Source organism: Centropristis striata, chromosome 3 (assembly GCF_030273125.1).
Source record: "Centropristis striata isolate RG_2023a ecotype Rhode Island chromosome 3, C.striata_1.0, whole genome shotgun sequence".
Taxonomy (NCBI): domain Eukaryota; kingdom Metazoa; phylum Chordata; class Actinopteri; order Perciformes; family Serranidae; genus Centropristis; species Centropristis striata.
In genome coordinates, this window is record NC_081519.1 from 938,019 (window position 1) to 950,954 (window position 12,936).

The following is a 12,936-nucleotide window of genomic DNA, read 5'->3' on the forward strand; positions in this document are numbered from 1 at the left end:
TAAAGTTGCAACAACACAAATACATTTAGCAGTGGAAGAAGTTTTAAGATCCCTTATTTAGTAAAAGTACTAATACACACTGTGAAATTACTCCAGTACAAGTACTAGTCCTGCATTCAAAACTTACTGAAGTAAAAGTACAAAAGTATCAGAAAATGTACTTAAAGTATCAAAATTAAAAGTACTTGTTATGCAGAATGACCCACACTGCTGGAGACAGTATCAAAATGACCCAAAAAAAGACACAAAATTACTAAAAAAAAGACACAAAATGACCAAAAAAAGACACAAAATTATTTAAAAAAAAGGCACAACATGACTGAAAAAACACAAAATTACTTTAAAAAGACACAAAATGACTAAAAAAGAAACAAAATGACCAAAAAAAAGACACAGAATTCCTAAAAAAGACACAAAATTATTAAAAAAAGACATAAAATTACCAAAAAAAAAGTAAATAAAGGGACCTTCCACACACAACACGGTAAAGAGCCATTCATATAAAACTCACATTAAACTAAAGTAAAAGTACTAATATCACACTGTGAAATGACTCCAGTACAAGTAAAAGTCCTGCATTTAAAACGTACTGAAGTAAAAGTACAAAAGTATCAGAAAATGTACTTAAAGTATCAAAATTAAAAGTACTTGTTATGCAGAATGGACCCACTCAGATTGTTTTATGTGTAGTAAATATATTATTAAATCATTTGTATTGATGCATTTATGTAATCAGCAATTTACTGTTAAATTCTAACTACTTATTCTAACTACCTAATATAGTTTTTTGTTGTTTAATTGTGGAGTAAAAAGTTCAATACTTGGCTCTAAAATGTAGCGGAGTAGAAGTATAAAGTTACAAATGTGGAAATAATCAAGTTAAGTATAAATACCTCATAATTTTACTTAAGTAGAGTACTTGACTAAATGTACTAAGTTACATTCATCACTGATCAGTGATTAGTGATGGAACAAGTATTCAGATATTTTAATGCAGTAAAAGTACTAATACCACACTGTGAAATTCCTCCACTACAGTAAAAGTCCTGCATTCAAAACTTACTGAAGTAAAAGTACAAAAGTATCAGAAAATGTACTTTAAGTATCAAAATTAAAAGTACTCGTTATGCGGAATGGACCCACAGATTGATCATGTTTTTTATGTTGAATCTCGACCTGAAAAGTAACTAAAGCTGGGAGCTAAATGTAGTGAAGTAGAAGTATAAAGTTACATAAAATGGAAGTAATTAAGTAAAGTACCTCAAAACTATACTTAAGTACAGTACTCGAGAAAATGGACTTAGATACATTCCACCACTGGATATAAATCAGGGGTCCCAAACTCAAATTACCTGGGGGCCGCTGGAAGCAGTGTCAAAATGACCAAAAAACAGGCACAAAGTTACAAAAAAAAGACACAAAATTACCAAAAAAGACACAAAATGACTGAAAAAACACTAAATGACTTTAAAAACAGACACAAAATTACTAAAGACAGACACAAAATGACCAAAAAAGACATAAAATGACTGAAAAAAACTCTAAATTACTTTAAAAAAAGGTACAAAATAACAAAAAAAGACACAAAATGACCAAAAAAGAAACAAAATGACCAAAAAAAGAAACAAAATGACCAAAAAAAGAAACAAATTATTAAAAAAAAGACACAAAATTACTATGCAATACATCTTTATTATCCACCATGGTGGAAATTTGCCTTCGGCTCATCGTAAAGATACAGAATAAGTTAAAACATAGAATAAGAAAAGAAAAAGACAATTAAGAGCAGTTAAAAAGTTAGCGTTGGGGATAAAAGATTTTTTAAAGGCTCCTTTAGCCAGTGGGACCCTGTAACGTCTCCTGGACTTCAGGAGCTCGAATTGGTTGGTTAGACACAAAATTACCCCAAAAAAAGACACAAAATGATTAAAAAAGACACAAAATGATTAAAAAAGACACAAAATTACCCCAAAAAAAGACACAAAATGATTAAAAAAGACACAAAATTATTTTAAAAAGACACCAAATTACCAAAACAAGACACAAAATTACCAAAAGAAGTAATTAAAGGGACCTTCCTCACACAACACGGTAAAGTTCCATTCATATAAAACTCACATTAAACTTTCATTCGTCACGAGGGCCACAATTGGCCCGCGGGCCGCCAGTTTGAGACCCCTGCTATCAAGGTTTTTTATGACATGAACTGAGTTGAAACGTATTTTAGAGGAAGGGGATTAAAGTGGTGAACTAACTGTGGTTCTCTGGTTGTTTTCTTGGGGTTAACCTGTTTCTGGGTTAACTGTTACTGCAGCGTGTGGTCCGACCTCACACTAACAGGTCTGTGACCCAGTTTGGGTCCCCGGGCCGCAGTGTTAGAAACCGCTGCAGGACAGTTTGGAAGTTTGAAGGTGAGAATAAAAACAAACGGTTTACATAGTTTCTGTATGAATGGACAGAGGTGTGTGTGTGTGTGTGTAGTTGCTATATGAGGATTACCAAGAATCATTCAGCAGAACATTTCCTGATATGTGTGTATGTGAGAATGTGTGAATGGGTGTGGACCAGTCTGTGGTGGACTGGGAGGACTGGGGACTCCCAGGACCCCCAGCACCTCACAGGACACTAAACTGGAGATCTAACACTTCTAAATCTAAAGTTTTTTTATCTTGGTAAGAACCAAATAACCAGGTCACTCTGCTCGGGCCAGTTCAGCTTTAATTTATCTGCTTTTAAGAGTTCATTTCTTATTTTAAGGACTATTTTTTTTTTTTTTTACAATTTTTTTGACTTTTTTTCTGTTTTTCTGACTATATTTTTCTTTCCTTTTCTTTTTTTTCTTTTTTCTGACTATTTTTTTCTGTTTTTCTGACTTTTTTCTGGGGGTTTTTTTTCACTTTTTTTTCAGTTTTTCTGACTAATTTTTCCTTATTTTCTGACTAATTTTTCTATTTTTCTGACAATTTTTTTCATTTTTTTAATTAAATCTAGAAATAAGCATGTTGAACACTTAAAATAGGAAATTAACTCTTAAAACAAGATAAATTATCTAATACTTCTAAATAATCATCAGGTCACTCTGCTCGGGCCAGTTCATCACTGCTCGCAGCTTTAATTTATCTGGCTTTAAGAGTTCATTTATTATTTTAAGGACTATTTTTTTCCTGTTTTTTTTTGTTTTTACTATTTTTCTGTTTTTCTGACTTTTTTCAGTTTTTCTGACAATTTTTTTCTGTTTTTCTGACTTTTTTCACTTTTTTATCACTTTTTCTGACTAATTTTTCCTTATTTTCTGACTAATTTTTCTATTTTTCTGACAATTTTTTTCAGTTTTTTTTATTAAATCTAGAAATAAGCATGTTGAACACTTAAAATAGGAAATTAACTCCTGAATCAAGATAAATGATCCAACACTTCTAAATCTAAAGTTTTTTTTATCTTGGTAAGAACCAAATAACCATCAGGTCACTCTGCTCGGGCCAGTTCATCACTGCTGGCAGCTTTACTTTATCTGGTTTTAAGGGTTAATTTATTATTTTAATGACTATTTTTTTCCTGTTTTTATTTTATTTATTTATTTTTACTATTTTTCTGTTTTTCTGACTTTTTTCTGTTTTTCTGACTATTTTTTTCTTTTCTTTTTTTTCTTTTTTTTTTTTTACTTTTTTTCTGTTTTTCTGACTATTTTTTTTTCTGTTTTTCACATTTTTTTCAGTTTTTTTTCAGTTTTTTCTGTTTTTCTGAGTAATTTTTCAGTTTTTCTGACAATTTTTTTCAGTTTTTTTTATTAAATCTTGAAATAAGCATGTTGACTACGGATAAGGACTATTTTTTTCCTGTGTTTTTTATTATTATTATTATTTTTTTACTATTTTTCTGTTTTTCTGACTTTTTTTCAGTTTTTCTGACAAATTTTTCCTTATTTTCCGACTAATTTTTCTATTTTTCTGACAATTTTTTTCTGTTTTTTTATTAAATCTAGAAATAAGCATGTTGAACACTTCAAATAAGAAATTAACTCTTAAATCAAGATAAATGATCTAACACTTCTAAATCTAAAGTTTTTTTTTTATCTTGGTAAGAACCAAATAATCATCAGGTCACTCTGCTCGGGCCAGTTCATCACTGCTGGCAGCTTTACTTTATCTGGTTTAAGAGTTCATTTATTATATTAAGGACTATTTTTTTCCTGTGCTTTTTATTTTTTATTTTTTACTTTTTTTCTGTTTTTCTGACTAGTTTTTTCTTTTCTTTTTTTTTTTCTTTTTTACTTTTTTCAGTTTTTCTGACTAGTTTTTTCTTTTCTTTTTTTTTTCTTTTTTACTTTTTTTCAGCTTTTCTGACTAGTTTTTTATTTCTTTTTTTTTCTTTTTCAATTTTTTTCTGTTTTTCTGACAATTTTTTTTCTGTTTTTCTGACTAGTTTTTTCTTTTCTTCTTTTTTTTTTTAACTTTTTTCTGACAATTTCTTTTTTGTTTTTCTGACTTTTTTCCATTTTTTTTTCACTTTTTTCTGTTTTTCTGACAAATTTTTCTGTTTTTCTGACAATTTTTTCCAGTTTTTTTTAATTAAATCTAGAAAAAAGCATGTTGAACACTTAAAATAGGAAATTAACTCTTAAAACCAGTTAAATGTTAAATCTTGGTAAGAACCAAATAATCATCAGGTCACTCTGCTCGGGCCAGTTCATCACTGCTGGCAGCTTTACTTTATCTGGTTTTAAGAGTTCATTTATTATTTTAAGGACTATTTTTTTCCTGTGCTTTTTATTTTTTATTTTTTACTTTTTTTTCAGTTTTTCTGACTAGTTTTTTCTTTTCTTTTTTTTTCTTTTTTACTTTTTTTCAGCTTTTCTGACTAGTTTTTTTATTTCTTTTTTTTTCTTTTTTAATTTTTTTCTGTTTTTCTGACATTTTTTTCTGTTTTTCTGACTAGCTTTTTCTTTTCTTTTTTTTTTTTTTTTACTTTTTTCTGACAATTTCTTTTTTGTTTTTCTGACTTTTTTCCAGTTTTTTTTTCACTTTTTTCTGTTTTTCTGACAAATTTTTCTTTTTTTCTGACATTTTTTTCCAGTTTTTTTTATTAAATCTAGAAAAAAGCATGTTGAACACTTAAAATAGGAAATTAACTCTTAAAACCAGTTAAATGATCTATCACTTCTAAATCTAAATTTTTTTTTTTATCTTGGTAAGAACCAAATAATCATCAGGTCACTCTGCTCGGGCCAGTTCATCACTGCTGGCAGCTTTACTTTATCTGGTTTTAAGAGTTCATTTATTATATTAAGGACTATTTTTTTCCTGTGTTTTTTATTTTTTCTTTTTTACTTTTTTTCAGTTTTTCTGACTAGTTTTTTCTTTTCTTTTTTTTTCTTTTTTACTTTTTTCAGTTTTTCTGACTAGTTTTTTCTTTTCTTTTTTTTTTCTTTTTTACTTTTTTTCAGTTTTTCTGACTAGTTTTTTCTTTTCTTTTTTTTTCACTTTTTTTCTGACAATTTCTTTTTTGTTTTTCTGACTTTTTTCCAGTTTTTTTTCACTTTTTTCTGTTTTTCTGACTAGTTTTTTCTTTTCTTTTTTTTTTCTTTTTTACTTTTTTTCAGTTTTTCTGACTAGTTTTTTCTTTTCTTTTTTTTTTCTTTTTTACTTTTTTTCAGTTTTTCTGACTAGTTTTTTCTTTTCTTTTTTTTTTTCTTTTTTACTTTTTTTCAGTTTTTCTGACTAGTTTTTTCTTTTCTTTTTTTTTTCTTTTTTACTTTTTTTCAGCTTTTCTGACTAGTTTTTTATTTCTTTTTTTTTCTTTTTTAATTTTTTTCTGTTTTTCTGACAATTTTTTTCTGTTTTTCTGACTAGTTTTTTCTTTTCTTTTTTTTTTTTTTTTTTAACTTTTTTCTGACAATTTCTTTTTTGTTTTTCTGACTTTTTTCCAGTTTTTTTTCACTTTTTTCTGTTTTTCTGACAAATTTTTCTGTTTTTCTGACAATTTTTTCCAGTTTTTTTTTAAATTAAATCTAGAAAAAAGCATGTTGAACACTTAAAATAGGAAATTAACTCTTAAAACCAGTTGTTAAATCTTGGTAAGAACCAAATAATCATCAGGTCACTCTGCTCGGGCCAGTTCATCACTGCTGGCAGCTTTACTTTATCTGGTTTTAAGAGTTCATTCTTATTTGTTCAACATGCTTATTTCTAGATTTAATAATCTTAATTTAATAAATCTTGTCAAGGTAAATGATCTGATCTAAGATAACTTCCCTCAGATTTACTGTTTGATCTGGTTTTTAGAATAAAAGTTATGGATCTGCACTAAAAGAGTTTACTTTAGTGTACTATAACATTAACTTTTTTTTAACTTTTAACATTAGAAAGTTTTCTCACAAACAGTTTCTTTATGTAACATTTCTGAAAGGTTGAAACGTGAAGCAGAGTGTGTGACGTGTGACTCTGCAGGCTGCATCTTTAATTCAGAGCCGCCTGAAGGATTATTATTTATTAATCTCAGAGAGAAACAAACACCTTCATTCTCCTGAGAGAGTCGCTCAGCCAGTTTAAAGTCTGCTGCAGTAATTCACAGTTCAGCGTCAGAACATTTGTCACCGAGCAGCTGTGAGATGAAGGAACTCTGACACAGACCTGTTTGTTTCAGCAAACAAACAAACAAACAAACAGGATTTACTGACACAGAAAGGACTTCCTGTACAGAATGAATAGCAACAGCTGAGGCACACACACACACACACACACACACACATGCACAAAAACACAGACACACACACACACATACAGACACATGCACAAAAACACAGACACACACACACACATACATACAGACACATATACAGACACACAGACACACATGGACAAAAACACAGACACACACACACAGACACAAACACACACACACACACAAGCACAAAAACACACACACGCAGACACACACACACACACACACACATGCACAAAAACACAGACACACACACACACACACACAAACACACGCACATGCACAAAAACACAGACACACACACACAAACACACACACATGCACAAAAACACAGACAGACACACACACACACACACACACACACATGCACAAAAACACAGACACACACACACACACAGACACACACACACAAACACACGCACATGCACAAAAACACAGACACACACACACACACACACACACACACAGACACAAACACACAGACACACACACACAAGCACAAAAACACAGACACACACACACACACACAGACACACAAACACACGCACATGCACAAAAACACAGACACACACACACAAACACACGCACATGCACACACACACACACACACACAGACACAAACACACACACACACAAGCACAAACACACACACACACAGACACACACACAGACACACACACACAAACACACGCACATGCACAAAAACACAGACACACACACACACACACACAGACACACGCACATACACACACCTTTACGCCCTGATAATTACATTTCCACTTTGACTTCCTGATCAACACTTTGAACACACAAAAACAAACAAAACAAACATAAGAGATAAAAGGAGGGGAAACATTTCATTCTATATTTTTACACTAAACATATTTGACCTTATCTCCGGTTTCACTTGGTTTATCTTCATCAAACAAAACCATGACATGGAGTTTGAAGGCTAATAGACGGTTAACCTTGTTGTTGGAGCTGTGACAGATCAAAATATAGTGAAATAATGAGACTTTACACTGTAAAAAAAAATGTTAAAATTACGGTAAATTAGTTGTGGTTGCTAGAACTTCAGAGTAAAAAATACAGTGAGTGGGTTTTCTACTGTAAATATAAATATCAGGAAAATGTGTAATTTAGAATGAAAGGTCCTGATATTTTTAGGGTAATTGTTTCATTGTGACATCATGGTATTTCTCCATTAACTTTACATGAAAATGTTATATTTTTACAGCAAAAATGTGTGTTCCCTACAGTTAATGACAGTAAAAGTTAAAGTTTTGTGCTATTCTTTGATTTACGGTAATTAAAAGTGTCTACTACGATGATACACAATTTTAAATTTTACGCCCTATTTCTGATGCAATTTAACAGTGTTTTACTGTAATTTCTACAAACATTTTTTACAGTGTAGGTTGAGTTAAACTGGATTCTTATGTTTCTATATGTGTGTGTAGTTTTCTCTCTTTCTTTGTCTCTGCCTTGAGCTCCCAGTACCTCCCAGTACCTCCCAGTAATTCCCGTTCTTTACTGTTTTGGGATCTGTTTGACTCCACGTGGAGCCGCTCTCCCTCCTCAGCTCCTGATTGGCCGAGAGCGGAGCTTCCTCAGCAGCCATTGGCTGGGACAGAGAGGGGCCCCTCGGCGTTATTGGCTGGGAGGGAAACACTCGGACTGGCCCCCGGCTCTCTGCTCACATGCTGCCGCACACTTCAAATACAGCCGCAAACACTCTGTACAGTGTGTGAGTGTGATTCTTGGAAGAGTTCCTGTTTTCTGGCTACTCTGAGTTCAACAGGTGGTCCGTCTGACTGACTGACTGACTACATTCACTCTAATAATCAGAGTTTAACCACATTATGAACATTTCTGCTGTAAACACCTCAGCCAGCCAGCGTTTAAAGTGTTTGGTCCATTCTTTTACCTTCAGGTTGCTACATTTTTATAGTTTTACAAGGTTTCCTTCACAAGCTGCAGCAGAAATATCTGAGCTCAAACTGGCTGTGTGACTGAAACAACTGTGTGTGTGTGTGTGTGTGTGTGTGTGTGTGTGTGTGTGTGTGTGTGTGTGTGTGTGTGTGTGTGTACACTGTGTTTACCAGCCTGAGGACTGATGAAAGCTCAACGTGTTACAGAGAATTTGTTCCCCTTGTTTTAGTTTTAGTTGCAGAGACGATTCTGACTCCACTCTGTCCCCTATAGATCAGTAGTTCTCAACCTTTTTGAGTCGCGACCCCCAATTTAACATGCATGTTGTCCGCGACCCCCACTCACTGAACACAATCTCACACGCACAGTTCAGATCACCCAAAAAAGAAACAAAATGACCAAATAAAGGAAACAAAATTACCAAAAAAGACACAAATTGGCCACAAAATGATAAAAAAAACGACACAAAATGACCAAAAAAATACACAAAATGACAAAAAAAGACACAAATTGACCAAAAAAAGAAACAAAATAACCAAAAAGACACAAATTGACCAAAAAAGAAACAAAATGACCAAAAAAAGACACAAAATGACCAAAAAACCCCACAAATTGACCAAAAAAGACACAAAATGCCCCAAAAAAGAAACAAAATTACCAAAAAAGACACAAAATGACCAAAACAAGGAAACAAAATGACCAAAAAAGACACAAATTGGCCACAAAATGACCAAAAAAAGACACAAATTGACCAAAAAAGACACAAAATGACCAAAAAAATACACAAAATGACAAAAAAAACCCACAAATTGACCAAAAAAGACACAAAATGACCCAAAAAAGACACAAAATGACCAAAAAAGAAGGCAGACGGCCCATTAACCTTCACCAATGCTATGACATTGTACACCCAATATTCTTCACCTCTCTCCCATGTGGCCATGGTCACCTTCCCCACCACTCTTTTGGAAGTATTGTCAATATCAAGAATAATGTATCTATATTTTCTTATGCTAATAATAGATATTTAAACAACTAGTCATCACATTTACCGTATTTCCTCAAATAGTAGCCGGGGCTTCTATTAGTAAAAATTTTTGGTTTGGGACCCGGCTAATAATAGGGGCAGGCTATTATTTGAAGGAGGCTTTTATTAAAAAATAAAATCAGAGCAGCTCTGAGCGGCACTTTTTAGAGTGTTTTACACAGCGCATTGTAGCAGTTACCAGGATGTCGGCCATATTGGAAGTACTGGGATGTAAACAAACAATGAACAGCTGAATGTTCATTTGAAGCAGGATTTAAAATGTCTAAACTAGTAAAAAGCCCAGAAGAACGTGTGTAAACGGCTGGACTTTACAGAGAATGACTAGGACAGCAGAGAAACAACCATATTTACCTACAGGACTAACTGATGATAAAATGATCAAAAAAAGACACAAAATAACCAAAAAAGACACAAAATGACCAAAAAAAGACACAAATTGGCCACAAAATGATAAAAAAGACACAAAATAAACCAAAAAGACACAAAATGACCAAAAAAAGACACAAAATGACCAAAAAAAATACACAAAATGACCAAAAAAAGACACAAATTGACCAAAAAAGACACAAAATGACCAAAAAAAATACACAAAATGACCAAAAAAAAATACACAAATTGACCAAAAAAGAAACAAAATGACCAAAAAAAAGACACAAAATGACCAAAAAAAGCACAAAATGACCAAAAAAATACACAAAATAACCCAAAAAAGAAACAAAATGACCAAAAAAGACACAAAATGACCTCGTGGGGACAAACTTCTAAATACGGTACATTAAAAGGTTCATTTGTTTGGACAAATATAATGATAACAACAAAAAATAGCTGATAAGAGTTTAATTTAGGAGCTGATATCAGACATTTAACATTTCTTTTCTTGATAATGATTTTGGTTATTATCAAGAAAACCATGGAAAATGTCTAGATATCAGCTGTATCTCATGAAAAATGGGTTGAATATTGACTTTTGCTACTCTGGGACAAAATACTCTGATTTCTTAATCTGTGCTCACTTTCATTTCTCCCATTGTAATAAAAAAGACTAAACCTAAACAAACCCACTGACTCAAAACTGACTCATTCGTAAAACATCTCGCCCCTCAACTCTAAACTGCTCTCAGTGTGTTTGTGGTTGTTAAATTCACACCAAATTGTGTCTTTTACCATCAGTAGACCACAGAATATCCGTTAAAACTGATCTGTGATGCTGTTTTGCCCTCCTCATGAATTTTAGGCCATTTTTCTCTTCTTTTCTTTTTTTCATTTGTTGATCATTTTGGCTGTGTTACAGCTTGACACATGCATTTTTGCAGGAACTTTTCTTTTTAGTAACACTTTTGAAATCCATTGTCATTAACCCTTACATGTCTTTTATACTCCATTTCTGCATTTACTACCCTCTCGAGCACTAAAACTGCTATTAAATCACCATACATCAATATTTTTTTCAGATTATTTTTCATAGATCTCTTAAACTTCAGACCTTTTCAAAACTACCAAACATTAGTAACATTAGTTGTATAACATTAGTACCAAACTTTTTCAGAACTTTAACCCTTTATATGCCAGTTTATATATTTGAAGTTTTCCATAATTTCTCCAAAAAACACACAATGAATGAATTATTTTCCATATAATAAATAGTAGGGAGCTGGGGCTTTGGTGGTGATTAAAATCTTGGATATGTCAAAGATTAGCAACAAAATTGATTTGATTGCATCACTATTTTTTATGTAGTAATAGATTCTCCCTCCATGCGCACTAAAACTGCCATTAAATCACCATACATCAATATTTTTTTACAGTTTTTTTCCATAGATCTCTTAAACAACTTCAGACCTGTTCAAAATCAACAAACATTAAATTATTTTTCAGAATTTTAACCCTTTATATGCCAGTTTATATATTTGAAGTTTTCCATAATTTCTCCAAAAAACACACAAAAAAATGAATTATTTTCCATATAATAAATAATAGGGAGCTGGGGCTTTGGTGGTGATTAAAGTCTTGGATATGTCAAAGATTAGCAATAAAAATGATTTGATTGCATTAGTATTTTTTATGTAGTAATAGATCCCCTTCTGGTGTCCATCATGGCCAAATAAGGCCATTAAATCACCATACATCAATATTTTTTACATTTTTTTTTCCATAGATCTCTTAAACAACTTCAGACCTGTTCAAAATCAACAAACATTAAATTATTTTTCAGAATTTTAACCCTTTATATGCCAGTTTATATATTTGAAGTTTTCCATTATTCCTTCCCAAAAAAACACAAAAAAATTAAGTATTTTCCATATAATAAATATTAGGGAGCTGGGGCTTTGTTGGTGATTAAAGTCTTGGATATGTCAAAGATTAGCAATAAAATTGATTTGATTGCATTAGTATTTTTTATGTAGTAATAGATCGTGGCCAAATAAGGCCACGCGCACTAAAACTGCTATTAAATCACCATACATCAATATGTTTTACAGTTTTTTCCATAGATCTCTTAAACAACTTCAGACCTGTTCAAAATCAACAAACATTAAATTATTTTTCAGAATTTAAACCCTTTATATGCCAGTTTATATATTTGACGTTTTCCATTATTCCTTCCAAAAAAAACACAAAAAAATGTATTATTTTCCATATAATAAATATTAGGGAGCTGGGGCTTTGGTGGTGATTGAAGTCTTGGATATGTCAAATATTAGCAATAAAATTGATTTGATTGCATCAGTATTTTTTATGTAGTAATAGATACTCCCTCCATGCGCACTAAAACTGCTATTAAATCACCATACATCAATATTTTTTACAGTTTTTTTTCCATAGATCTCTTAAACAACTTCAGACTTGTTCAAAAAGTACCAAACATTAAATAATTTTCAGAATTTTAACCCTATATATGCCAGTTTATTTTCCATATAATAAATAATAGGGAGCTGGGATTTTGGTGGTGATTAAAGTCTTGGATATGTCAAAGATTAGCAATAAAATTGATTTGATTGCATTAGTATTTTTTATGTAGTGTGTAAATTTGAGGAGGGCTTGAGGGTTAAAAAGTGAATAAAAGAGTCCAGAAGTTGTGTCCTCTAACACTCATATGTAAATATGTATAAAATAACAACTGCAGCCCTTCTGGTTTCATGATGAAGCTGCTGAGCTGCTGCATGTTTGTGCAGAAGTGCAGGTTGCTATAGTAACACGTCAACATTCATATTTTTACTCTATTATTTCCCTGAGGA

At 31.7% G+C, this 12,936-nt stretch overlaps 1 protein-coding gene across 1 annotated transcript in view; it reads left to right on the forward strand.

The window, feature by feature from the left end:
* Positions 1-2,642, forward strand: part of LOC131969095 (E3 ubiquitin-protein ligase TRIM39-like) — a 137,291-nt gene extending 134,649 nt beyond the window's left edge. Inside the window, exons 6-7 of the mRNA XM_059330234.1 lie at positions 2,315-2,411; positions 2,569-2,642. Coding sequence (XP_059186217.1) covers positions 2,315-2,411; positions 2,569-2,642 — 171 coding nt within the window. The remainder of the gene's footprint in view (positions 1-2,314; positions 2,412-2,568) is intronic.
* Positions 2,643-12,936: the final 10,294 nt, after the last annotated feature.